Source organism: Lontra canadensis, unplaced genomic scaffold (assembly GCF_010015895.1).
Source record: "Lontra canadensis isolate GAN:19392208 unplaced genomic scaffold, GSC_riverotter_1.0 scaffold88, whole genome shotgun sequence".
NCBI lineage: Eukaryota > Metazoa > Chordata > Mammalia > Carnivora > Mustelidae > Lontra > Lontra canadensis.
The window spans coordinates 3,258,439-3,283,054 of NW_022631082.1; the positions used below are offsets into that span (position 1 = coordinate 3,258,439).

The following is a 24,616-nucleotide window of genomic DNA, read 5'->3' on the forward strand; positions in this document are numbered from 1 at the left end:
TGCCATCCAGATGCTAGCGTGGGCCGAGAAAGGCTCAGATGACCCAGTGCTCAGGAGGGACTCACTTTGGACCAGTGGGGTGAGGAAGGGGCTGGAAAGTGACAAGGACCCTGAGTCCACCCACTTGCAGAATAAAACATTACTAACTCAACTTGTGTCTTGTTTTGGGGGCACATACACATAGTTACCCCTGCCCCCAACTCACCAGAGGCCAAAAGGTGGGAGAGGCTCCCTCTAGAAGATTTCATAAGCCTTACTCAGAGCCAGACAAATGATTTATTAATATATGCAGATCATCCCTGTGAGCAAGCAGCCGACCCAGATATCCAGGACCCTGTAAACAGATCCAAACATGAGATACCGAGGGGCCGTCCAGCAACTCCCTCCCCTGTCTTCCAAATCTCAGTAGCCTCTTTCTACACTTCCTACCCCAAGAGCCTCTCACCCCATGAATTTGGGAAGCCTCCCTACTACCACCAAGGAAGGGTCTAATCGGCCTGCCGATCCCCACCCCTGTCCTGCACTCACCAGCTCCAAGTTCAACGTAACCTCCGAGCTTCTCGCTCTGACTCCAATAGGGTGAGCACGTCGCCCTCGCGCACGGGGCCTTTCACGTTGCGGATGATGGAGCGGCTCGTGTCGTCCATGAACTCCACGCGCACCTACGGGGCCACCGCGAGGACGCCAAAGAGTCAGGGCGAGCCGCAGATAGGCACCGCGGGCTGGGCCACAGGTTTCGATTCAAAGGACGTGATGGGACCCACCCAGAAATATTTAAAAAGGGGGCTGCGCCTGAGAGGCAGAGCAGAGCCAGGAGAGAAACCCGATAGAGCCAAGTCGCGGAGAACAAAGTTCTCGAGCGGGAAGAGCAGCCGCCAGGAGGGACAGCTGCAGCTCTGGTCCTGTTCGGGAGAGGGACACACTCAGCAGGGCATGGAGCCACAAAGAGGTCGCTGGGGCGGGCTAAGCCACGAGAAAGAGGAACGTCAGAGTCCTGGAATATACGGACTCCGGTTTTCAGACCTGGGGAGTCCCCACCCGCGTGCTCACCTGTGTGCACTGTCCCTGCGAGCCGGTCCTGCCCAGCACTTTGGTGACCTAGCGGAGAGAAGCTGGGATCAGATCTGGGCAGCCCGAGCCCCCCACCCCATCTCTCTTCATCCCGGGCCCCCAAAACAGGACTCCCCACCTCACCCTGGCCAACTTGATGGGCTGCACACGGCTCGTGTCCATGATGGCGGCGCGGCGGCGGTCGGGCGGAGAGAGGTCACGTGCTCCGAGGAGTCCTTTTATAGTACATCCTAGCCCCGCCTGCCCACCCTCTCGCGAGATCGCGTACGTTCTTCCCAGCAGCCCTCGCGGTAGAGACGTCACCGGCGTCCTTCAGCGCAAACGGAAGATGGCGTCCGCCACTCGCTTCATCCAGCGGCTGCGGAACTGGGCATCGGGGGTGCGCCGGGCGGAAGGGGCCAAACGGGGAGGCTGAGGGTTGCGTGCGCCTTGGACCCGTTCCCGCTAGTCACCTTCTTCCTGCACCCTTGGGCCTAAGGCTTTTACTACCGAGATCCCCTTAGGTCGGAACCCGTGTCTCAGCCCGGGACCCCTAACTCGTGACTGCTTCAGCAAACACAGCCCCCTCCACCCCAGCCCTGGACCCATTCTGGACTGAGCTCTGTCTAGTCCCGGACCTTCTTAGCTCTGTATTTTGAGGCCCCGGCCTTAGCTTTTCTTTTCACCTCTAGGGCCCACATCCCTGTACCATCTCCGTCCGACCTTCCCTTCTCCACCCCTGGGATGCCCTGTTCCCTCGCTCTCTCCTCTCCTGGAGGACCCTGCGGGTTGACTGCCTTCCCCTCCCCCCCCCCCCCCCCCCAGCACGATTTGCAGGCGAAGTTGCAGCTGCGCTACCAGGAGATCTCCAAGCGGTGAGCAAGCCCCGCTCGCTGCCCACACTCTGGCCTTGTCCTGTTATTCTTTTTTTCTTTCTTTCTTTCTTTTTTTTTTTTTTTTGAAGATTTTATTTATTTATTTGACAGAGATCACAAGTAGGCAGAGAGGCAGGCAGAGAGAGAGGGGGAAGCAGGCTCCCCGCTGAGCAGAGAGCCCGATGTGGGGCTCAATCCCAGGACCCTGAGATCATGACCTGAGCCAAACAAAGGCAGAGGCTTAACCCACTGAGCCACCCAGGCGCCGCTTTGTCCTGTTATTCTTAACATGGGGGACAAAATGCGTTTTCCTTTCGGCCGCGGGTTTGCTGGGCCGGCATCTTGCCTCCGGTCCCTGGCAGGCTGTGGAAGCAGAGGTTTGCTTTTATCTTTCCTGTACTCACAGCCGGCTGCTGGTGGAACAGTCAGTTTGGACATGAATTCAGAGTGGGGATTGTGTAGCTGTGGGGTCCTCAGTGTGGTCCTGCCAGTTAGGGTTATCATCCCCAAGCTACAAATGAAAAAATGTGAGTTTCAGAGAGACAATCATTTTCTTCAAGTCACTCAGAAGCTAGAAAGTGACAGCTGGGATTTGAACCCAGAAGTGCCGTGATTCCAAACTCATTTAAAATGTACAAAAATTAATATTTACAAGCCCCTGCCATGTCCTCAGGGATACCAAGACCAAGAAGAAAAGTTATTATCCCCATTCCTTTCACGGAGCTCAAGTTCTAGAAAGAGAAAAATATAGTAGGGAAATAAATGCAACAGGTAAAGAGCATTCTGGAATGCTCTGAAGACGAACTAAATTAGAGTCAGCTGGGGGGTGGCTACTTTAGGTCAAGTGGTCAGGAAAGGTCTTTTTTTTTTTCTGGAATTGACATTTGAATGACCTCAGTAATGAGCCAAACGGTCATGATTGAAAGAACATTCTGAACAGCGGGAACAGTATGTGCCAAGGCTGTTGAGGCCCGTCAGAGCCAGAAGTAGGAAGGAGGTCTGTGGCTGGAACACTTGGAGGGAAGGAGGGATATCAGTATATTGGAAGTCGGAGGAGTAGGCGAAGGTAAGGCAGCCATTGAGAATTAATGCGAAAGGAAGACAACTAGCATTTGAATAACCAAACTTATGCGAATGTCTCTCTGTTAAAATTAATTCCAAATATCAGAAGTTTGAAGTTGCTTTCTATCCAGGGTAGTTGGTAGGCCAGTTGAGGAAAAGGGTTTATAAAATTTACAACCTCTGTAGGGTTGTGGCGCCCCCTAGTGATTCCTGTGTGTCTCTTGGGCATGTGGTTCTTAACCCTCCTGCTAGGTGGCAGAAGGCTATGGCCAACCCACCGGGGGTGGGGGGGTGTCATCTGCGCTCTAGGGGTTAAGCAAATTCTAACTGCCACACGGGATAGTGCCTCCCCCTTTTTAAGCTTTTATTTCTAAGTAATCTGTACACCAAACATGGTGCTTGAACTCACAACCCAGAGATCGAGAGTCACACGCATGGGGCGCCTGGGTGGCTCAGTCATTAAGCGTGTGCCTGTGGCTCAGGTCATGACTCCAGAGTTGTGGGATCGAGCACCCCCCCCACCCCACCCCCCTGCATTCGGCTCCCCCGGCTCAGCGGGAAGCCTGATTCTCCCTCTCCCACTCCCCCTGCTTGTTTTCCTTCTCTGGCTATGTCTCTCTGTCAAATAAATAAAATCTTAAAAAAAAAAAAAAAAAGTGTCGCACGCACCACTGACCAAGCCAGCCAGGTGCCCCAGAATATTGCTTTTACTTATTTACTCTAAAGATCTGATTGATTGATTGATTGATAGCGAGTGTGCACACACGTGTGAGCTGAGGGAAGGGCAGAGGCATACTGAGCGCAGAGTCTGATGTGGGGATCCTGAGATCATGACCTGAGCCAAAACCAAGAGTGGGACACTTAACCGACTGAGCCACACAGGTGCCCCAGGATATTGCTTTCAATATGAAATTTTTATATTTTTATATATATTTCTCATTTTTTTTAATATAATGGCTGTTATTTGTTTTAAGAAAAACTTAAATCCTGGCAAAACAGCTAACCAATTATTGTAAATTAATTAATTAAACCAATTACTGTAAAACATGGTTGAATGAAAACTCGGTGATTTTATGATTTCTCCTATTTTCTCTGCCTCTCCTCTCTGCTATTTTTTCCGGGGAGGCTTCTCTCTTGTTTTGAGGTTAGCATTTCCATTTTACGCTCCTGGCTTCTTTGTAAATTCACCCTAGGTTTTAGCCCAACCCAGGGCAGAGCTCTGTTCGCTTATCCAGCCCTGGCTATAGTGTTGGTGACCAGGCAGGAAATGCAGAGACTTCAGAGGACAAGGTGCTCTTTGAGTAATAAGCCTTGATCCCAGCAGGGTTCTTCAGAGTTCCTGAGATAAGAGAAACCCAGGAGTTCTGTAGCCTGGCTTTTGGGACCAAAGACCCTCAGAACACAAAACACACGAGGTCTGGGGCTGTCCTGCAGCTGGAAGTGAGGCCAGATGGAAGCTTTGGGCCATGGTGTAGTGGGAACAGGCCTGGTGTTCCAATCTGGGCTGCCCCCTTCCCTGAGAAGCCTCAGAAAAGGTCCTCCATACATTTGGGGCATATCTAGGCTTTGCCTTCCAGCACTTTCACACCCGAAGTGTAGACTGCTACCTCCTTCAGGGCCCTGGATCCTGCCTAGCCATGCATCCACGACAGTGGATCAAGGAATTGCCCTGGCCCGCAGCAGTGATGGAGGTGGCCCAGGCCAGCGTAGCCAGGAAGAGTGACTTTATATTAGGGCTGCCTGGGGGGGCTCAGTTAAGCGTCCGACTCTCGGTTTCCGCTCAGGTCATGATCTTGGGGTCATGGGATCAAGGCCCATGTTGGGCTCTGTGCACAGTGGGGAGTCTGCTTGAGAATCTTTATGTGAGCGTGCACACTTGCATTCGCTCTCTCTCAAATAAATAAAAATTTTTAAAGTGATTTTCTGTTTGCTTCAATGGTGATGTTTTTTCCCGCAGAACTCAGCCTCCTCCCAAGCTCCCCGTGGGCCCCAGCCACAAGCTCTCCAATAACCACTACTGCACTCGCGATGGCCGCCGGGAAGCTGTGCCGCCCTCAGTCATCATGTCCTCCCAGAAGGTACTGGCGTCAGGCAAGCCTGCGGAGAGGTGAGGACCCCACGGTCCGGAACCAGCCCTTTCTCTTGCTTGTGCTTTTCAAGGGCCCACCGAGCGTCACCTGTGTCAGGAACTGTGCTTCGGGGGCTTTTCGTGGGAGAGCTCTGTTAATCCCCACCCAGCCTGGGGTGCATTTCCTACAAAGCGAATGAAGCTTCATGCTCCCATCAAGGGCTCTGGGAGAAGCCCAGGTCTTGTTTTTGTAATTTTTTTTTTTGAAATGGAGGCATAATTGATCTATAACACTATGTGAGTTTCAGGTGCACAATGTAAAGATTTGGTATTTGCATACATTGTGAAATGATCACAGTAAGTCTCCTTATCTGTCACGCACACAGAGGTACACATTTTTTTTCTCGTGATGAGAACTTCTAAAATCTGCTCTCTTGGCAACTTTCAACTATGCAGTAGAGTATTTTAACTCAGTCATCACGCTGTAGAGTACACCCCTGGGACTGACTCATTTTCTAACTGGAAGTTTGTACCTTTCAGGCTGTTTCACTCATTTCATCTACACCCTACCTGTCTCCTGCCTCTGGTGACTATCAGTCTGTTCCGTGTATCATGAGTTTGGTTTAGTTTTTGTTTGGTTTTTAGATTCCACACATAAGTGAGATCCTACATTGTTTGTCTCTGATTTGTTTCACTTAGCGTAGTGCTCTCAGGGTCCATACATGTTGTTACAAATGGAGGATTTCTTTCTTTTTTTTATGGCTGAGGAGTTTTCCATTTTGTGCGTGTACGTGTGTGTGTGTGTGTTTATATATATACACACATGCAACCACATTTTCTTTGAACTATTCTTAAAGAAAGAATTGTATTTTCTTTTCAAGTAGGCTCCACACTCAACATGGGGCTTGAACTCATGACCCCGAAATCCAGAGTCGGATGCTTCACCGACTGAACCAGCTAGGTGCCCCAAAGAAAGGATCGTGAAAATCTCAGGTCCCTTAAAACCCAGTTTGGCCCCTGGCCTCAGGTGCCTTCTCTCAAATAAAAGGGGATGATACTAGTATCTACTTTAGGGGTGCCTGAGTGGCTCAGTGGGTTAAAGCCTCTGCCTTCGGCTAAGGTCATGATCTCAAGGTCCTGGGATCGAGCCCCACATCGGGCTCTCTGCTCAGCAGGGAGACTGCTTCTTCCTCTCTCTCTGCCTGCCTCTCTGCCCACTTGTGGTCTCTGTCTGTCAAATAAATAAATTAAAAAAAAAAATAGTATCTACTTTAGGGAGTGTATCTCAGTCCACTCAGCTCCTGTGACGATATCATAGACTGAGGCGGCTTATAAACAACAGGAACCCCTTTCGCACACTTCTGGAGGCTGGAAAGTCCAGGATTGAGGTGCTGGCAGGTTCCGTGTCCGGCAAGCGCACTCTTCTTGATATGCAGATGGCATTTTCTTGCTCTGTCCTCATGTGGTGGAAGGGTAAGGGGTGTCTGGGCTTTCTTGTAAGGGCACTAATCCCGTTCACGGGGCCTCCTCCCTAATCACCTCCCAAGCGTGCTGCCTCCAAATACCGTCACATTGGGGGTTGAGATTTCAGCAGGAGTTTGGGAGGCACAAAACATTGAGTCTATAGCAGAGTTGTTAGGAAGTTTAATCTTCATAGTTAATATTTGTAGGGTTTTAGGATGGAGTCAGTGCCATGCCTGCCTACTGACCCCTCCACAAGTTGGGCAGTGATGGCCCCTGTTGCAGAAGAGGAAATCGAGGCACAGAGAGGCCATGTGACCTGACTGGGTCACACAGCTAGTGGGGAGCTGAAGCAGGATTTCAGACCAGTTTGCTCAGACCCCCAGTGGTGTCTGGGCTCTATAGCCGGTTCATCGTATGGTCTGCAGCCAGTGTTCCGTCCTTCTTTTTTATTTATTTATTTATTTATTTATTTATTTATATTTTATTTATTTGACAGACAGATCACAAGTAGGCAGAGAGGCAGGCAGAGAGAGAGGAAGAAGCAGTCTCCCTGCTGAACAGAGAGCCCGATGCGGGGCTCGATCCCAGGACCCTGGGATCATGACCTGAGCTGAAGGCAGAGGCTTTAACCCACTGAGCCACCCAGACGCCCCTGTTCCGTCCTTCTTGAGCCTCAGTTTCTATATCTGTAAAATGGAATGGTGGGCTTGCAGTGTGACGAGATCTGTAAGGTGATGAGGCCGGGCAAGGCCTGCTGTGTAGTTAGAACTCAGTGAATGACCAATGTCATGGTCCTTGTTACCTTCTGATTCTCCAGAGTCCAGCACCAGACTGGCACACTACCCAGTTCCCCCCACAGCCCCTCACCTGCTCCTGGGATGCCTGACTTTCCTAGGGAGGCCACTTCTGCCTCTTCCACCTCCTTCAGACCCCTGGGAGGGTGGGCAGCCCTGGAACCCCTGCTCCTGGGGGTCTTCTCCACAAGAGAGCCTCCCCACCCGCCTCCTCTCCCTTGTTGGTTGACCGTGCACCAGCCTCTCTGGCCTGAGGCACCAGGGGCCCAGGGGCTTGGGTGTCTCGGGGCACCCTCCTTGGATTTGTTGCTAGTGTCTCTCCTGGGGCTCACTCTGGGTCAAATGGTGCATTCTTTTTTTTTTTCTTCCTCTTTTTTTTTTAAAAGATTGATTGATTGATTTTAGAGAGAGAGCTGGCACATGCATGCATACACAAGTAGGGGGAGAGTCGGGGGCAGGGTGGTGGGGACAGACTCCCCACGCAGCCAGGAGCCTGATGCAGGGCTCAGTCTCAGGACCCTGAGATCATGACCTGAACTGAAACCAAGAGTCAGACGCCTAGCCGACTAAACCACCCGAGCGCCCCAAACGGAGTATTTACCAATTGCACTTGACTCTCAGCCGCATTAGACTGAGGCCGGGTCTTAGCGCTCTGCCGGGGCACGGGCAGTTCCTGCCACGTGTCAAGTGCTCAGCACCCGATGGGGAGAGAGCCGTGGGCGCCCGTCACCTGATTGCTTGGCCCTTTTGCCAGTATCCTATTTGGGGGCAACAGGAGTCAGGTGCTCGTCCACCCTGGGGCCACAAGTGGGAGGGGGTACTAGAGGAGGCGGCCAGCTCTTCATGGCTGCCTTTGAGCTCAGGAGCCAGGGCAGGCTGACTGGGCATTCAGTGGGGGGTTGGGTGGGAAGGGGGCTGGCCAGCTCCCAGTGAGGGTTGGCTGACCCTCTGGGGGACCCCAGTGAAGGCGTCTGGGCATTCTGAAACACACTCCTGCTGGCCTGCGCACAGTCCCGGCAGGCATGGTCTTGCTGGGCGCAGGTGTGGGGCTCCCTCAGATCCGCCCACGCTGCTCTCCGGAGACCTGGCTCTAACCAAAGTCTCTTTTCCCTTCCAGCTCAGCTGCAGCTGCCACTGAGAAGAAGGCTGTGTCGCCAGCCCCTCCCATGAAGAGGTGGGAGCTGTCCAAAGACCAGCCTTACCTGTGACTCTGCTCCCGGGGCCACCTGAGTGCTTCCCCTCCGTGTGTTCCTTCCGAGGAGAACGTGACCTAATTTATGACAAATACACCCAGCTCTCTAGTGTCACTTCTGGTTCTGACTTTTTGAAGCTGCGTACGACTTCCTGGATTTCCTGTGGAAGTTGGTGCTGATTCTGTTCTCTCTGCCAGCGCTTCAGGGCGCGGGGGAGGGAGAGGGGTCCCTGAGCTTCAGGGTTACGTGCTGTCACTGGGCACCGAGTCTGATGCCATGGGGTCCAGAGGCTCCAGTGTTGTCACCGTCCCTTCTTGGGGGCCTGGCTAACCTAGAGAGCAGTAGGCTGGGTTCTAGGACCTTTGGGTGTTTGGGGGGCACTAACGTTGAAGGACCCCAAGGCTGAACGCAAGCTGCTCCCTTAGGTTTCTCGAGTTCCCATTGCTGTTGCTCATGTAGACACCAGCCAGTGCCCTTCCACGGCTGCCCCCATCTGGCCTTGAGTGCCCTGCAGCTTCGTGGGGGTGACTGAGGACAGCAGGGCAACTCCAGAGAAGGCTCACCTAGGACAGGTGAAGAAAGGCCTTCCTGAACCAGATACCTTCCTTTTTCCTTCCTTCCTTCCTTCCTTCCTTCCTTCCTTCCTTCCTTTCTTTCTTTCTTTTTCTTTTTAAAGATTTTATTTATTTGACAGAGATCACGAGTAGGCAGAGAGGCAGGCAGAGAGAGAGGCAGGGCGGGGCGGAGGTGGGGTTGGGCAGGAAGAAGGCTCCCTACTGTGCAGAGAGCCCAATGCGGGGCTAGATCCCAGGACCCTGAGATCATGACCTGAGCCAAAGGCAAAGGCTTAAACCCACGCACCCCATGAACTAGAAACCTTTCATTGTGGGCCTGGGGAGCAAGGTGGAGTCAGCCTAGGAAAGGAAGGGGCTGGTCCTTGTAGAGGAATGAGCTGTTGAGTGAAAGCCAGAAAAATAAACCAGGTCTGTCCGAAGGAACAATGGGGAGCCATGTAGGGACCTCAACTGGGGGCGTGTCATGGCTGCCCTGCGGAAGAACCCCCACAGTCCTTCAGTAGGTGAGGAGATGTAGGAAGATCCGGGTGTTGCTACTGCCCTGCTCTCTGGAAGCCAAGAGCAAGGCAGGATGTATCTTGGAGCCTCAGAGTTGGCGATACAAATGCTAAAAGCTCCCCTGGGAGAAAACTCCAGGCTGCAGCCCTCAGGGCAGGCTTTCTGGAGGAGGTGGGACTCTAATTGGAGCAAAGGCTGAGTCAGATTCAGGAAAGAGATTGGGAGGGAGAGGAAGTCTGGGCAGGGTGTCCTGAGGTCATAAGGAAGCTGCCCTGAGGGCTTCCACAGACTGCGGGCAAGGTATGCCATCGAAGGTTTCTGAATAGTTTGGTGACACAGACTTGAAGTTTCGCAAGGGAGTGGGGGTGGGAAGGAGGTCTGACAACTGAGTTCTGTGCGCTAGGTACTGTTTTGAACGCTCTGGGGATCTCGGCCTCTTTGTGGAGCAATCCTGGGAGATCATGGATGATGCCACACCCCCTCAGCAGAAAAACAGGAATGGAAGGACAAGAACTTGCTAGGCTCAAGGACATTGAACCTGACAGCTGATGAGTCCGCCTAACTACTACAGATCCACGGCGTCTTCAGCTTTTATCCCTGCACCCCAGAGACCTCTGAGCCTCAAAGATGGGGCACTCCCCACCCCTGCCATGCACAGTCCTGTTTGTCAGCTTTCCACCTGCCTCTGCACCTGTACACCTTTGACTCTTACCCATTTCCCCTGGGATATTTGGGAGATTTTTTTTTTTTTTTTTTTAACAACAGAAAACCCCGACAGACACATATAACATACACACTCCAAAAGCAGCTATAACTTTCAACATTTTCAAATCGTGAAGCTTGCCAACAACCTGCACACAGAGCCCCTTGTGGGAAAACTTGGGATGCTTTAGTGTTGCTTCCCAGGAAATGGGGGTGGGGGTTTGGGGTGATGGTCAATGCTTGTACACCTAGCACTGAGGGAGCGCCACTTGTCTGGGGTTCTGCTGGCAGTCCACCTGTTGCCTCTTCTGAAGGCAGAGCTATTGATAAAGTATTTATTTTCAAGAAAACTCAGCCTCTGATTGGCTAGAAAGTCTGTAGAAGGTTTGTATTTTTTTTTTAAATATTTTATTTATTTGACACAGAGCGCACAAGTAGGCAGAGCCGCAGGGAGAGGGAGAAGCAAGCTCCCCGCTGAGCGGGGTAGCCCAATGCTAAGGCTTGATCCCAAGACCCTAAGGATCATGACCCCAGGGAAAGGCGGACGCTTAACCGACTGAGCCCCCCCAGTCGCCCCAGAAGATTTGTATTTTATGTGCCTATGGGTTAAGCACGAGAAGAGAAAGCCCACGGGCAGCCTTTGTGTATCTTGTTTCGGAAGAATACGACCTACCTCCCGGTGAGGAAGACTGAAGGAGGCAGTGGGCGTGGGTGAGCGCTCCCAGGTGCGAGGGACAGGACCCCTGATGGAACTTCTGGAAGTGTTTCATTCATTTATTCACTAAATATTGAAGAGCCCGCTATGGTGGCAGACCCTGTGCTGGGCACTGGGGACGCAATGAACAACACAGCACTCCTGTCCTACCGCTGACCTTCTAGTGGGTCATGAGACACTAAGTCAAAGTGAGCAAAGTAGCAAAGCTGGGTGCAGAAGAGAAGCTGGAGGAGGCAAAGGCTGGAGCGTGCCTCAGGGGGTGGCTGCCATATTAACTATGATAATTAGACAGTCACATTTGCTGCAGGATCCATGCGACGCCTTCGATGTTGTGAGTAGACACCGACGAGTTCCTTTACATCCCCACAGTTTCTCACTTCAAACGGGCCGGGATTTTTCCATAGACCTTGTCACCAGGAAAAGTGGGTTAGAGCCTCAAATTGTGGGTCCCCTCGTATTCGGACCTTTACGGTACGCGTAGCCGGGGTGCACCGCCCCCGACGGCGGCGCGCGTGCGCGGGGATAAAAGCGAGGCCGGGTCGGCGCGTGGTCAGTTCCAGGGCGGGGGCGGAGCGGAGAGACGCTACATGGCGCAGGGCGGAGTGCGGCGGCCGGCATCCCTGGGCCTGGCGCTGCGGCTGCTGCTCGGCTTCGGGCTGGGCCTGCAGGCAGCCCCGACCCCGGTGCCGACCCAGTCCTTGGCCCAGGCCCCAGGTGAGTGAGCTCCGCGCCCCGCGTACCCCGCGCGCGCGCGCCCCTCCGCCGGCCCGCCCCGCGCGCCGGCGGCGCCTCGCCATTGGCTGTGCCGCTCGTGGGTCCCGGACACTCCCCCCGCACGTGGCTCGAGACTCTGGCGTGCCGGGAGCCCGGCCCTTGAGCCAGCCTTCCCCAGAGAGCGACCGTCGCCTGGGTGGCCCTGCCTGCCTCTCGCTGCCCGGCTTCTGCCTTCTCACACCCCACTCCCGCTCCGCTTTGGCGGACCCCCTTGTCACCTCCAAGCCGCCCTTCAGCCCAGCGTGGGCAGGAAGGCTTGCTGGAGGCTCCGGTTGTCCGACCTCTAACTGCATGGCCGGTCACCTGGTGCCTCTTAGCAGCCGCTGCGGCGAATATACCCCCGTCCGACCCCGAGGCCATATGGCTGAGTTTCCTGGGCCACCAGGCCTCATCCTCCCCATCCCTGCGCCTTCCTCCTCTGGCCTTAGCAAAAGTTTTCTCTCCCTCCCGGTAACCCCAGGCCCTTGGACACCTGCTCCTGGGCCTAAGTGATCTTGGTGGACATCTCTGAGGTTCCCAGAGCGGTGGGATAGAGTGATCTCCCTGTAGGCACAGGTGATCCGCGCTTTCAGCTGTGAGCTCCCGTCTGATCTGGTCTCCTGGCTCATCCCAAAGACCCTGCCTTTACAGGCTAAATGTTCCTGGGTCCTTTAAGGGGGCAGGACTCACTTTAACCAAGTACCAAACTGCAAGTGGTCTCCTCTCCTCCGGACCCTGAGATAGGGACTCCTAGCGTGCTCCTTTTACAGGGGAGGGAACTGAGGCTGGACGGGAAAGTCACCGGTCACTTTTTTTTTTTCCCCCCACTGGTCATTTCTAACTCCTGTCTGACCCCACATCCCTATGAGGCCTGGTGTGCTGTGCTTTGCCGCCCGCCCCCCCCCCCCAGTTTCCAGGAAGAACCCACACTCTAGGGAGGGAGGTCTGGAGGTTGGCAGGGCTGAGAATGGCTAGGCCTGGAGAGGAAACCGCACCCAGAGATGGCCAGACACCCCCACCCCCGTGGGCAGGGAAGGAAGCCAGATCCAGGTCCGGCCGTACCTCTTCCTGACTTCAAAAGCTCTGGGACTGTGTGGGCCACAGGTATCATTGTGCTTGGGGGCCTGTAGACGGACTGGCTGTGGGGAAGAGGGTTTCTGGAGGCACAGGCCCAAGTAAAGGTGAAAGTGGCAAGAGTACCAGGATGGACTGGAGAGCCACTAAGTTGGGGCCAAGCAGGTATTTGTGCCACCCCCTTCTCCCCCACCACTGCACCCAAGAGAAGAGCCTTAAAGGCCATTCCTTTCCTTGGTCTGTCAGACTCCCTCCTGCTGGCCCCTGTTCTAGGCCCTTCCATGCTCCTCCAAATCAGCATGTAGCCTGAGCCTCACTGCCTGGGGCCCAGGAAGGCTCAGCTCTCGTCAGGACACAGCCTGGACCTTGGTGTGACTCGTGTCTGTATCGCCCTGGGCTTGCGGGCACGAGGTCCCGGCCCTGATCACCACCACATGTCCAGTCTGTGTGGATACCAGTTTGAGGACCGTTGTTTTTGGGGGAAGGCAGAGCGTCAGGCCTCCCTGAGAGGTGCAGGAGACCCTCTCCGAGAAAGAAGCTGAGATCTGAAAGCTGAGGAGGAATCACCAGTTGCAGAGTGGGGAGAAGCGAGGGAGGACTGGGCCAGGAACCAGCACGGGCAAAGTCCCTGAGGTGGGAGCGAGCCAGGCCTCTTGCAGAACAGCAAGCAGGCCAGGGCAGAGGGAGCTGGTTGAAGAGGGAGGAGGAGGGAGGCGGTGAGGTCCAGGAATTGTTCGCAGTGGGGCTGGACCGGGCCTTGCGACCCCGTAGACAAAACGGATTCGGCACGAGAGGGTCGGGGGAAGGGGGCATGGTTTTGAGCAGAGGGGAGGGCAAGGGCAGGTGACTGAATGATGTGACTCTGAGGTCCCCAGTGTCCAAATGGAGATGGGGACAGGGCCTTGTGAGGAGGCGGCACATTCAGGATGGGGAAGGTGGTTGGATCCGGGAGGAATCTAGGAGGTGAGTGGACAAGCCTTGCTAACTAAGCAGGTCCTCTGCCCAGGGCCTCAGTTTCCCCTTGGCTAAGCAGGTGGGATATAACGGGCCCTGCTGACCCTGACCACGGGCCTGGTCCGGGGCAGGCTTGGAGATGGCCGCTACCCCAGTGCTTTGAACTGTGGATCTTGGAGGGCCTCTTGGGGAGACCGTCTGGCCTGGAGCCTGGTAAAGACTCTGGGATCAGTGAGACCTGGGTTCAGACCTGGACTCTGCCACCAGCGCTGCAGCCTGGGGCTTTGTCACTCTCCTCAGTGTCTTCTGCAGCATGGGCATGGCAGGAGAACCTGCGCTCCAGGTCCTGCGCTCCAGGCCTCCCACCGAGTAGGTCCTCCGCAAATGGTGGCTACCAGTGTCATTCCAGCGCCCTGGGACCTGGCCTGTCTCCTAGTGGTCGCAGTCTGTAACCTCCATGCCCCTGGCCTGGCGCCTCCCAGACCTCGCTTGTGTGCCCCCTGTAGGCTCCTGCTCGCCCACCAGCTTCCAGTGCCGCACGAGTGGCTTCTGCGTGCCCCTCACTCTGCGCTGCGACGGTGACAAGGACTGCCCCGATGGCAGCGATGAGGAGGACTGCAGTGAGTGGCTTCGCTCTGGGGTCGCGGCCGCAGGGGGTGAGGCGCTGGTGCAAGGGGTGTGGTCTTGGGGGTGATGGGGCGGGGCCTGAGAGTGGGCAGGTCTTACAAGAAGAGGTGGGTTTACTGGGAAGGGGACTTGGGGGCGGGGCTCGGGAAGAAGGGCTTGAAGGGAGGCCAGGCCTCTGCAGGTGGAGCTAACAAGGGGGGATCTTTAGGATGTGTGGAGTTTCTAAGGTCACCTGTTCCTGGAAGGCGGGGGCTTACGAGGGGGCTTGGTGGAGGGGCGTACCGCAGCACTGTTGGGTGGGTGTTTGGGACCTGACTGACCTTGTACCCCAGGGATCAAGCCTTGTGCCCAGGACGGAGAGTGCCGGCCACCCACTGGCAGCCCCTGCCCTTGTGACAACATCGATGACTGCCCAGATGGTATCGTTGAGAACAGTCACAACTGCAGTTCCCAGCCCTGCCTGGCGGGGGAGCTCCGCTGCCTGCTGGGTGGTACCTGTGTCCCACACACGTGGCTCTGTGATGGCCATCCTGACTGTCCCGACTCCAGTGATGAGCTTGGCTGTGGTGTGTGCCCTGGGACCTCAGAGTGCCTGGAGGGGTGGGGAGGGCTGGCCGTTAGATAAGGACACTTGACACCTTCTGCTGGGTGACCAGGCTAAAAGTGTGGACACTTGCATCCACCTGGGCCTGCATCCCCTGGGGGCAGCGGGAGATGAGCCGCAAGGTCCCTTCCACCCCCGTCCCCCGCATTTGGAACACATGTTCGTGTCCCCGTGGTCTCTCCTCCCCCCTGCCAGTGCCCACCCCCAGCTGCTGAATGCCTGGACTTATTGCAGGAACTGAGACCCTCCAGGAAGGGACTGCCACATCCATGGGGACCCCCATGACCCCGCACAGTGTCCCCTCTCTCAGGAATGTCACAGCCACCCCCACTGGGGACGAGGACTCCGTCCAGTCTGGAAACCGGAGTGCTTGTGGGGTTATCGCAGCTGCGGGTAAGATGGCCAGGCCCTCCTTCTCCTGGGGCTTGGGGAGGACACAGGCTGCACACCCCCTTCTCTGTGCAGCCAGTTCCTGCTCCTGCTGACTCCTGCCTGTCTGACCCCGCAGTGGTGCTCAGTGCCGGTGTGGCTGCCATCTCCCTGTTCGTGCTGTCCCGGCTCTGTGCCCGGGGGCGCCTGCACCCGCTGGGGCTGCTGGTGGTCGTGAAGGAGTCCCTGCTGCTGTCAGACAGGAAGACCTCGCTGCTCTGAGGACGAGCTCTTGCCACCCAGGCTCCTGGTCCCAGAGCGGCAGCAGCTCTGGAGACCTTGTACGTCAGCGGTGGCGCACGGGTGCTGGCACACCAGCCCTCAGCCGTGGGTCCTTCCGTCCAGGCAGCACCGTGGAGCCGAGCTCCTGCAGCTGGCCCCAGAGAGGCTGGGGGTGCCGGGACCCTGCATGGGGGGAGTGCATTGCAGCCAGCACGGAGGGGCTGGCCCCAGCCTGCTCCCAGGAGCGGCCCCACACGTAGACACTCCTGCCCCCATCGGAAGGTGCTGATTAAAGTTACTTCACATCCTCCGTCTGCCTCTGGGCCTCTGTCTCTCTCTACCCGGGCAGCCCAGGGTCTCCCTTCCAGCCCCTCCTCCATGGTGGCAGTATCCCCAGAGGGTGGGACTCGGGGACCCAGCCCTGGGCGCTCCCTCGGCCGCTCTGCCTCTGGCTTCCTGGGACCCAGAGGAGGCGGCGGTGGGGCTGGGGCAGCGGGTGGTCTTCCTTACCCACCGGCCCCTGTGCAGAGTCCCGGGGGACCGCCGTCCGTCAGGCTTCTCGCTCTCTGAGATGTAAAATGGGCGTCCCAGGGCGGGTCTGGGCTCCACCCAGTTTTTTTTTTTTTTTTTAAAGGTTTTATTTGTTTATTTGACAGATCATGAGTAGGCAGAGAAGCAGGCAGAGAGGAAGGGAAGCAGGCTCCCTGCTGAGCAGAGAACCTGACTTGGGGCTCCATCCCAGAACCCTGGGATCATGACCGGAGCTGAAGGCAGAGGCTTTAACCCGCTGAACCACCCAGGCGCCCCATCCACCCAGTTTTAACATGTGGGCTTTGTGGTCTGGGCCGTGGACTGCCACTGAAAAGACTCACAGTTCCCAAAAGATGGGGTGCGGTGGGCACACTACCCCATGCAGGGGAAGAAAGCACCAGGGTCAGGAGGCAGAGGGAGCTCGAGGAGAACGTGGGCAAGAACGTTTATTGTGGTTCCCGTGGGCAGGTGGGATTGGGGTTGGCTCGTTTGAATAACCCCAGCGGGCTCTGGGAGCAGGCGCCGTCTGTCCCGTAGGTACTGGCCTGTTGACAGTGCCGCCACGGGCTAGGAGCGCCTGGGGCATCTGCCTGGGTCTCTGCTCTGTCCAGCCCGCCCCCACTTAAACCTTTCCTGTCTGCAGCCAGTGTTACGGCTGGGCCGGCCCTTGTTCTTCTTACGATCGCTGGATGCATTTCAGCAAAGACTATCTGGGCGAGGAACGAGGGCGATGACTCACGAGTCCTCACAAGAGGGCACACGGCAGCCTCGAGGGCCACACAGCAAGGTCACGGGGAACCTAGAGAGAGAGAGAGTGGACCTGGGGCTCTGCCTTTGTCAGGGTCTGAGGGTGGGGTGTCCAGGGTTTTGGGGATTCACCCTTTACTGATAGATTTATCTCTTTATTTTTAAGATTTTATTTGACAGAAATCACAAGTAGGCAGAGAGGTAGGCAGAGGGAGAGGGGGAAGCAGGCTCCCCACTGAGCAGAGAGCCCGATGCGGGGCTCGATCCCAGGACCCTGAGATCATGACCTGAGCTGAAGGCAGACGCTTCACAGACTGAGCCCCCTAGGTGTCCCCTTTTTTAGTGAATTTGAAGCATAAAAAGAGGAATTGAGGCTGGGAGGGAGAAGTGGGGTAACGGGCAGTCAACTATCTAGGACCCCCCAGGGCTTTCTGAAAGAGGGAGTTTCAGGGGCAGGGCAAATGAATTCCTTATCTGGCAGTGTTGCTCGGAGCTGGGTTGGATTTTCTTGTTTTTAGGTTTTTCTCCCCTTTGCTCAGGCGTGGTCAGCATCAGTGGGTCAGAGGGCAAGGGAGGAAGTGGGGTATGAGGCCACTGTCACATGTCACCTAAGCAGAGGTCTGGCTCATCCGTCGGCGTCACATGGGTTCAGAGGAGCAAACCCTCGGCCACATGTTTTCTGTCACGTCTGCTGCCGTTCTTCCGTCCCATGTAATGAATGGTGGCTGCTGTCCTCTGGGGGCTGGGCTGGGTGGACATCAGCATCTAGAATTTCTCTGGCATGTCTGGTGCCTTGGGATGGCCAGGGCAGTGGCCCCCCCACCCCCGGGCCCCCTGAGCGAGACAGCCCAGTGTCCCTTTTGATGCCTTCTCTTGCTTCCGTGGAGTCCCAGGTTAGCCCAGATGTGCGTGGGGACCACACAAGGGCATGAACCTTGACAGGACCGGCATCGTGGTGCCATCCTTGCAGGCCACCTTCCACGAAGAGGGGAGAGGGCAGATGATGGGGCAGGCAGGTGTGGGGGGACTCCTGTTCCCATCAACCAGCTGACTATCTGTGGGCCCACGGCTCTGCCCACAGACAGACATCGGTCCCTGTGCCTGTCCCAGCATGCAGATGACAGCAGTTCTGTGTAATGTAATGCGGGACTGCAGTTCTGTCATCTGCTTGCTGGGACAGGCACGGGGACCAATGTCTGTCGCTCTGAGGAGGCTGGGCTTTCAGCTGCCTCTGTTCCCCAGCGTGGAGCTCGCTCTGCTGTCCCATGCAGCAGGCTCAGTGAGTCATTTCCAGGAAACCGCAGGGACAGTCCAAATTTAAAAGTTGGGGAGGGCAGTGTTTGGGGAGCCCAGGAAGAGGAGGCAGTGGACCCTGGCAGGTGGCTGGGAGCCAGTGTGGGGGCGGGCTCCAGGGGAGGATGGGGAGCAGGGGGGACGGGTGTGTGCTTGTCTCTCTAACTCTTGACTTTCCTCTTTTTTTTTTTAATTAAGGAAAAATTAACATTGGATTAACCATAACCAGTTTAAGTAGACATTCCATGGTGCTTAGTACGTTCACAGTGTTGGGCACCGAGTTCCAAGACCTTGCCATCCCCCAAAAGGAAACCCTGCCCCCATTAGCACTCACTCCCCATCGCCATTCCCCAGCCCCCGGCTCCTAATAACCCACTTTCTGTTTCTGTGGGATTGCCAGATCTGGATATTTCATAACGATGGAGTCGCACCATAGGCGGCCTCTGATGCCATACTTCTTACAGCTACATCAAGTGTTCAAGGGTCTTCCCCCCGCGTTTCCCTGTGGCCCTTTTTTATTACCCCCCTCATGACCCAGGCAACGACTGATTGGCTTCTGACACTATAGATTCATTACGTTTCTATTTTAAAACAATATTTATTTAAATAATCTCTGTACCTAAGGTGGGCCTTGAACTCTCGGCCCCAAGATCAAGAGTTTCCCGCTCTTCCGACTGAGCCCCCACTGCAGTTCTAGATGCAGGTAATAGGTGGCCTGTTCTATCTGGTGTCTTTTACTTGACACATTTAAGATCTGTACCCGTTGTTGCATGTACTAAAAGTTAACTCATTTTTTTTTAAGATTTAAAAAAAATTTACCCACTTGATAGAGATCACAAGTAGGCAGAGAGGCAGGCAGAGGGAGGGGGGGAAGCAGGCTCCACACCGAGCAGGGAGCCAGAAGCAGGCTCCATCCCAGGACCTTGGAATCATGACCTGAGCCAAAGGCAGAGGCTTAACGACTGAGCCACCCAGGTGCCCCCTGCTATGAAGTTAGGTCTAACTTTCTTCATGTGCTCTTATTCCTTTTGGGTAAGTACCCCAGGAGTGGAGCGGCTGCATCACGTGGTAGGTATATATTTAATTTAATTTAATTTTTTTAAGTAGCCTCCATGCCCAAAACGGGGCTTGAACTCACAACCCTGAGATCAGGAGTCACAAGCGCTACTGACTGAGCCAACCAGGTGCCCCTTTTAATTTTAAAGAAACGCCAATTTTACAGAGTGGGTGCACTCTTACTTTTCTCCCCAAGTAACGTATTTATTCTTGTCCCTTCGCTTGCTGTGGGCAGCCTTTGAAATTTTAGCCATTCTAATAGGAGCGTGATAGTATTACACCGAGCCATTGTTTATTGATGTGAAATTGACGTAAGAGAAAATTAATCATTTTAAAGAGAACAATTCCCTGGCATTTAGCACATTCGTAATGTTCTGGAACCAGCACCTCTAACAGGTAGTGTGTGAATCTTTTCACGGGTGTGTAGCATTTCAGAAAATATCGACTTGCGACTTTGGGATTGCACTGCATTTCTAGGTTAGTTTGTGGAGGAGGACAAATATTCATTGAGCGTCGACAGGGTGGCAGGCATTGTAGGTGCTGGAGACTCGCCTTGAATGGAACAAGACCCCTTCCCCCATGGAGAGGAGTTAGTGGAGGTGGCGTGATGGAGCAGATGGACAGCTACTAAACCCTACTAAAACAGTACATCGGTGTCAGACGGTGCTAAGTTCTGGGATCTGGGTACCAAAGGAGGAGGGGTGGGCTTGCTGGGTTGGGGGAAGAAGGGTCACTATCTTTCTATTTGATAATCAAAAGAGGCTTCCAGAACACAGAGACATTCGAGGGGAGACATGAAGGAAGTAAGGTGAACAGTGCGGGTATATAGGTGGAGAGCATTCTGAGAAGAGCAAACAGCAAGTGCAAAGGCCCTGAGGCAGAAGTGCGTTCCAGAAACAGGAAGTCGGGAGGCTTGTGGAGGGGGTGGTGCAGTGGTAAGAGGTAATGTCAGAGATGGCTGGGGTGGGGGTGGGGAGGCACAGAGTGAGGGAGGTATGGTGGGTCCTCTGGGAGTTTCCAGCAGAGAGATGCATGGTCCGACTTAGGCTTTGAAGGGTCTTCCTGCAATACGAAAAAAATCCCTCTTTAAGGCAGTGATTTATCTAACTGAAAGCTTCTGGCTCAGGACAAGTTTTTTTTATTTGTTTTGTTTCTGCCAAATTGGTTTAGTAACGGCTGTGTGTAGGTACACTTTGTGCTGAAGCCACACTTACGTTATAATTTGTAATGTAGAACACAAAGCCAGAACGGGGAAGAAAGGAATCTTTTGGATGCTTTCTTCTATTCTCATTACGGTGTGAAATTTCCACTTGGATGGGGTTCTTTGGGTTACATGATTAGGTTTCTTCGTTTATTCAATATGTATCTGCTGTAGATGAATGTTCCCAGCCAGCCAGTCGCCAAGAGCCCAGATATAGAACCAGTGGAAAGGTCCATCAGCAGATGAATGGATAAACCTGACGGGGCCCATCTGTATGATGGGGTCTTACTCAGCCGTAAAAAGGAGGGAAGTCCTGTTACAGCACGGGAGAGCCTTGAAAATACGCTAAGTGAAAGGAGCAGAAGGTCGGGTATCATATGGCCCCGTTCATATCCCAGGTAGGGGCAGAAAGAGAGTGGTTGCCGGGGTCTGGGGAGGAGAGAGGGATAGGGGTAGGTAGCTAGAGACTGTGGGGTTTCTCCTTGAGGGCTGAAATGCCCTACAATTCCTCATAGTGCTCGTGGCACAAAATCTGCAAATATCCTAAAATATCCTAAATACCCTAAAATCCTAAAATCAACCAAAATGTAGCGGGTGAATTCTAGGTATTCTAGGGTATGTCGTGGGCTGAGTCGTGTCCCCTCCCAACTTCTGTGCAGAAGCCCTAATCTTCTGTACCTCAAAATGTGACTATATTTAGGGATGGGGCCTTTATTATTTTAATTTTTAAAATTGTGACAGGGCCTTTAAGGAGGTGATTCAGGAAGCCATTGGAGTGGGCCCTGATCCAATCTGTCGGGTGTCCTTTGGGCAAAGGAAATTTTGGATACACAGAGCAGCCTCATGGATGTGGACATGGAGGGACGACCACATGCGATCACAGGGAGAAGGTGGCCACCTGCCAGCAGAGGAGGGAGGCCTCAGAGGGAACCAGCTTTCCTGGCACCTTGACCTTGGACTTCTAGTCTCCAGAACTGTAAGAAAAAAAAAAAAAAACTGAGTCCTAGAGTGTGGGGTGTTTTGTTATGGTCGCCTTAGCAGACTAAACAGTGTGTCATACCTCAAAAGTTCTTTTATTTTTATTTATTATTATTACTTTTTAAAGAGTTTTTTTTTTAAAGATTTTATTAATTTGACAGAGAGAGAGAGAGACATCACAAGTAGGCAGAGCAGCAGGCAGAGGGGGGGAAGCAGGCTCCCCGCTGAGCAGAGAGCCTGATGCGGGGCTCGATCCCAGGACCCTGAGATCATGACCTGAGCCGAAGGCAGTGGCTTAACCCACTGAGCCACCCAGGCACCCCTATTATTATTATTTTTTAAGATTTTAAAAAAATGATTAATAGATTTATTTAAACAATAAAACACAGAGTCATCACTGCCAGACTTAATATGAAATGTTCCATGTTCGATCCAATTTTCCTTCCTGGGTAAGTTTTTCTTTCTTATCTCTGTCAGTTTTGAAAACATAAAACCAGAAGAAAAGGGGCCCAATTCCAAACAGAGCTCCTAAGAGTGAAGTCTTGGGAGTGGGTCTGAAATTGGGATAGATGTTTGCTGATCTTGCCTAGGTGCAACGAATCAAGATGGGATCTTCGATGAGCTCTTGGCATTTGGGGTCGTAGTACTGAAGCAGATACTCCCATTTAAGTTGGGATCTTACGGCCAACCGGTTGGCTTGTGCCTTCTGGGCTTCCAGAGATATGTTGTATTTGGCCGGGTCGAGGGTAAGAGGGTAGCGTAGCCAGAGGCGACAGTTGGTACTTGGGGAACGACATCTTGGCAATCTGGCACACAACTGCGCCTGCTTATTTTTTTAAGATTTTATTTATTTGATGGAATACAAGCATGGGGAGGGGCAGGCAGAGGGAGAGGGAGATGCAGGCTTCCTGCTGAGCAGGGAGCCTGATGTGGGGCTTGGTCCCAGGACCCTGGGATCATGACCTGAGTCGAAGGCAGAGGCTTTAACCCACTGAGCCACCCAGGCGCCCCCCAGTTTGGGTTTTTAGTAGGTGCGTGGCGGTATCTTGTTTTAATTTGCAATTCCCTGATCACAGATGTGCCGAACATCTTTTCGAACGCTTCTTTGCCATGTGATATGTTTCGGAATTAGACACAGTTGCATAGCCTTGTAGATACACTAACTGCCACCAAGGTTTACTTTTAAGTGTACTCTTTGCTGCTGAAGTTTAATTTTATGTTATGTGGATTTCATTTCAACGATAAAACCAACCCCCCCGCCCCCCAGAAAGGTGGAAGATGACTCAGCCTATCTGTGTGCTGATGGGAACCATCTGGTACAGGGGGAGGGTTCTGGGGTGGCTTCTGGCCTAGGCAAGCCTGTCTGGGAGCTGGTGGCCCCTGGGGCTTTGCCCGGGCTCCGGGCACGTTGTTTACCCACAGCCCCGGAGGGAAGGCTGGCCTGTGGGTCTAGGTGCAGGTTGGCAGCTGTGATGACTACGGACGTGTCTTTCTGCTGGTGTCTGTTTCCTGGATGGGGCGTCTGTTCTGCCCCAAGGGTGGGAGCGCGATGTTGGCAGGAGGACAGATGGACTGGGGCTGTGGTGCGCGGCGCGCCGGCGTCCCCGAGAATGCAGCGAGCGACCTGCAGGTGGCGCTCTCTCCCTTCACCATCAGGCCAGGAGTCTCCTTCTCACCACGTGCTGCTTCTGGTTCTTTCCCATAGCTCTTCCCCTGGGTTCCGGCGTTTGCTATTGTCTCTAACCTTCTTCGCTCGCTGTCCCTTCAGGTGACCTTCACCTTTGTGTTTTCCTTGTTGTAAAATAAACATAAATGGGGGGGTCTGGTGAAGCAGCTGGCTCCCGCTCAGGTCATGATCTGGGGGTGCTGGGATGGAGCCCCACGTGGGGTTTGTTCCTCTCCCTCTGCCCCTCCCCCCCATGCACCCGCCTGTTCTAATAAATAAAATCTTTTAAAAAATGCATACATAACACGAAGTTTATCGTTTTAACCATTTCTAGGTACATATTTCAGGGGCATGGTGTGCAGCCGTCATCACCATCCGCTTCCAGAGCTCTCCCATCTTGCAAAACTGAAGCGCTGTCCCCGTTACACTCCCACCTCCCCACCCCCTCACCCCCGCCCTTGGCTCCCACTGTCTACTCTCTGTCTCTAGACTTTGACTCCTCCAGGGACCTCACAGCAATGGAATCATGCCGCGTTTGGCTCTTTGTGCCTGGCTCCTTTGACCTCCAAGGTGTTGTCCATGTGGCAGCAGGTGTCAGAATTTCTGTATTTTTTATTTTTATTTTTGAAAGGCTCCCTTATTTCCTTCCATGTACTAGAAATGTGACAAGTCTTTTAAACTGAGCTAGTGTTCATCTTAAGCTGGCTTCTCCTTTCCTCAACGCTTTGCTAACAGACTTGCAAGGACATTGCGTGCTCTGCCCCAGCCCTGGGTCTGCCCTAGCCCTATCATGCTGCAGGTCTGAGTTCGGAGAACCTGCCCATGGTGCCGTGGCAAAAGCAAGTATCAATGTCAGAGACAAGTCCGTCAGCTGCCAGAGCTAAATTATCCTGATTTTCTGAGGTTAACTCATCTGAGCTTTTATGGCTGAATTGTCCTTTGGTCATGATATAATTCTGAAGTCCCCCACCCCCAACCCCGGCCGCCTGCCCTGCTGGTGAGATTTGGTTGGCAGTATGTTAGGATTTCTGCTTCGAAGGACAGTACTGAAGATTAGTGTCAATTTTCCTGTCTTGGTCCAGGGTCTTACCTGTTTTTATTTTTATCGAGGTGAAATTTACATAAGAAATTGAACCCTTGGAGGGGGCACTGGACTCTTTTTTTTTTTTTTAAGATTTTATTTATTTATTTGACAGATCACAAGTAGGCAGAAAGGCAGGCAGGGGGGTGGGGGAAGCAGGCTCCCTGCTGAGCAAAGAGCCCAGTGCCAGGCTGGATCCCAGGATGCTGGGATCATGACCCGAGCTGAAAGCAGAGGCTTTAACCCACTGAGCCACGCAGGTGCTTCAAGCACTAGACTCTTGATTTTGGCCCAGTTCATGACCTCAGGCTTGTGAGATTGAGCCCTGTGTGTCGTCGGGCTCCAGTCTCAGTACCCAGGCTGCCTGAGATTCTCTCTCTCCCTCTGCCCCTCCCCGCTTGTGC

At 53.9% G+C, this 24,616-nt stretch overlaps 3 protein-coding genes and 1 pseudogene across 3 annotated transcripts; 2 read left to right on the top strand and 2 right to left on the bottom strand.

Moving 5' to 3' along the window:
• Window positions 1-257: 257 nt before the first annotated feature.
• Window positions 258-1,313, bottom strand: RPS28 (ribosomal protein S28). The gene is made up of 4 exons (XM_032883817.1): window positions 1,195-1,313; window positions 1,051-1,098; window positions 529-662; window positions 258-334 (listed from the first exon to the last, which is right to left on the bottom strand). The coding sequence occupies exons 1-3, from the start codon at window positions 1,231-1,233 to the stop codon at window positions 540-542; spliced, it is 210 nt and encodes a 69-aa protein (XP_032739708.1). The 5' UTR covers window positions 1,234-1,313; the 3' UTR covers window positions 258-334; window positions 529-539.
• Window positions 1,314-1,336: 23 nt separating this feature from the next.
• On the top strand, window positions 1,337-8,620 carry NDUFA7 (NADH:ubiquinone oxidoreductase subunit A7). The gene is made up of 4 exons (XM_032883818.1): window positions 1,337-1,450; window positions 1,876-1,925; window positions 4,945-5,094; window positions 8,431-8,620. The coding sequence occupies exons 1-4, from the start codon at window positions 1,400-1,402 to the stop codon at window positions 8,519-8,521; spliced, it is 342 nt and encodes a 113-aa protein (XP_032739709.1). The 5' UTR covers window positions 1,337-1,399; the 3' UTR covers window positions 8,522-8,620.
• Window positions 8,621-11,577: 2,957 nt separating this feature from the next.
• On the top strand, window positions 11,578-15,711 carry CD320 (CD320 molecule). The gene is made up of 5 exons (XM_032883819.1): window positions 11,578-11,710; window positions 14,284-14,397; window positions 14,737-14,970; window positions 15,243-15,401; window positions 15,517-15,711. Exons 1-5 carry the CDS (start codon window positions 11,584-11,586, stop codon window positions 15,657-15,659), a joined length of 777 nt encoding a protein of 258 aa, XP_032739710.1. The 5' UTR covers window positions 11,578-11,583; the 3' UTR covers window positions 15,660-15,711.
• Window positions 15,712-21,834: 6,123 nt separating this feature from the next.
• Window positions 21,835-22,262, bottom strand: LOC116883001 (annotated as a pseudogene).
• Between the last annotated feature and the right edge of the window lie 2,354 nt (window positions 22,263-24,616).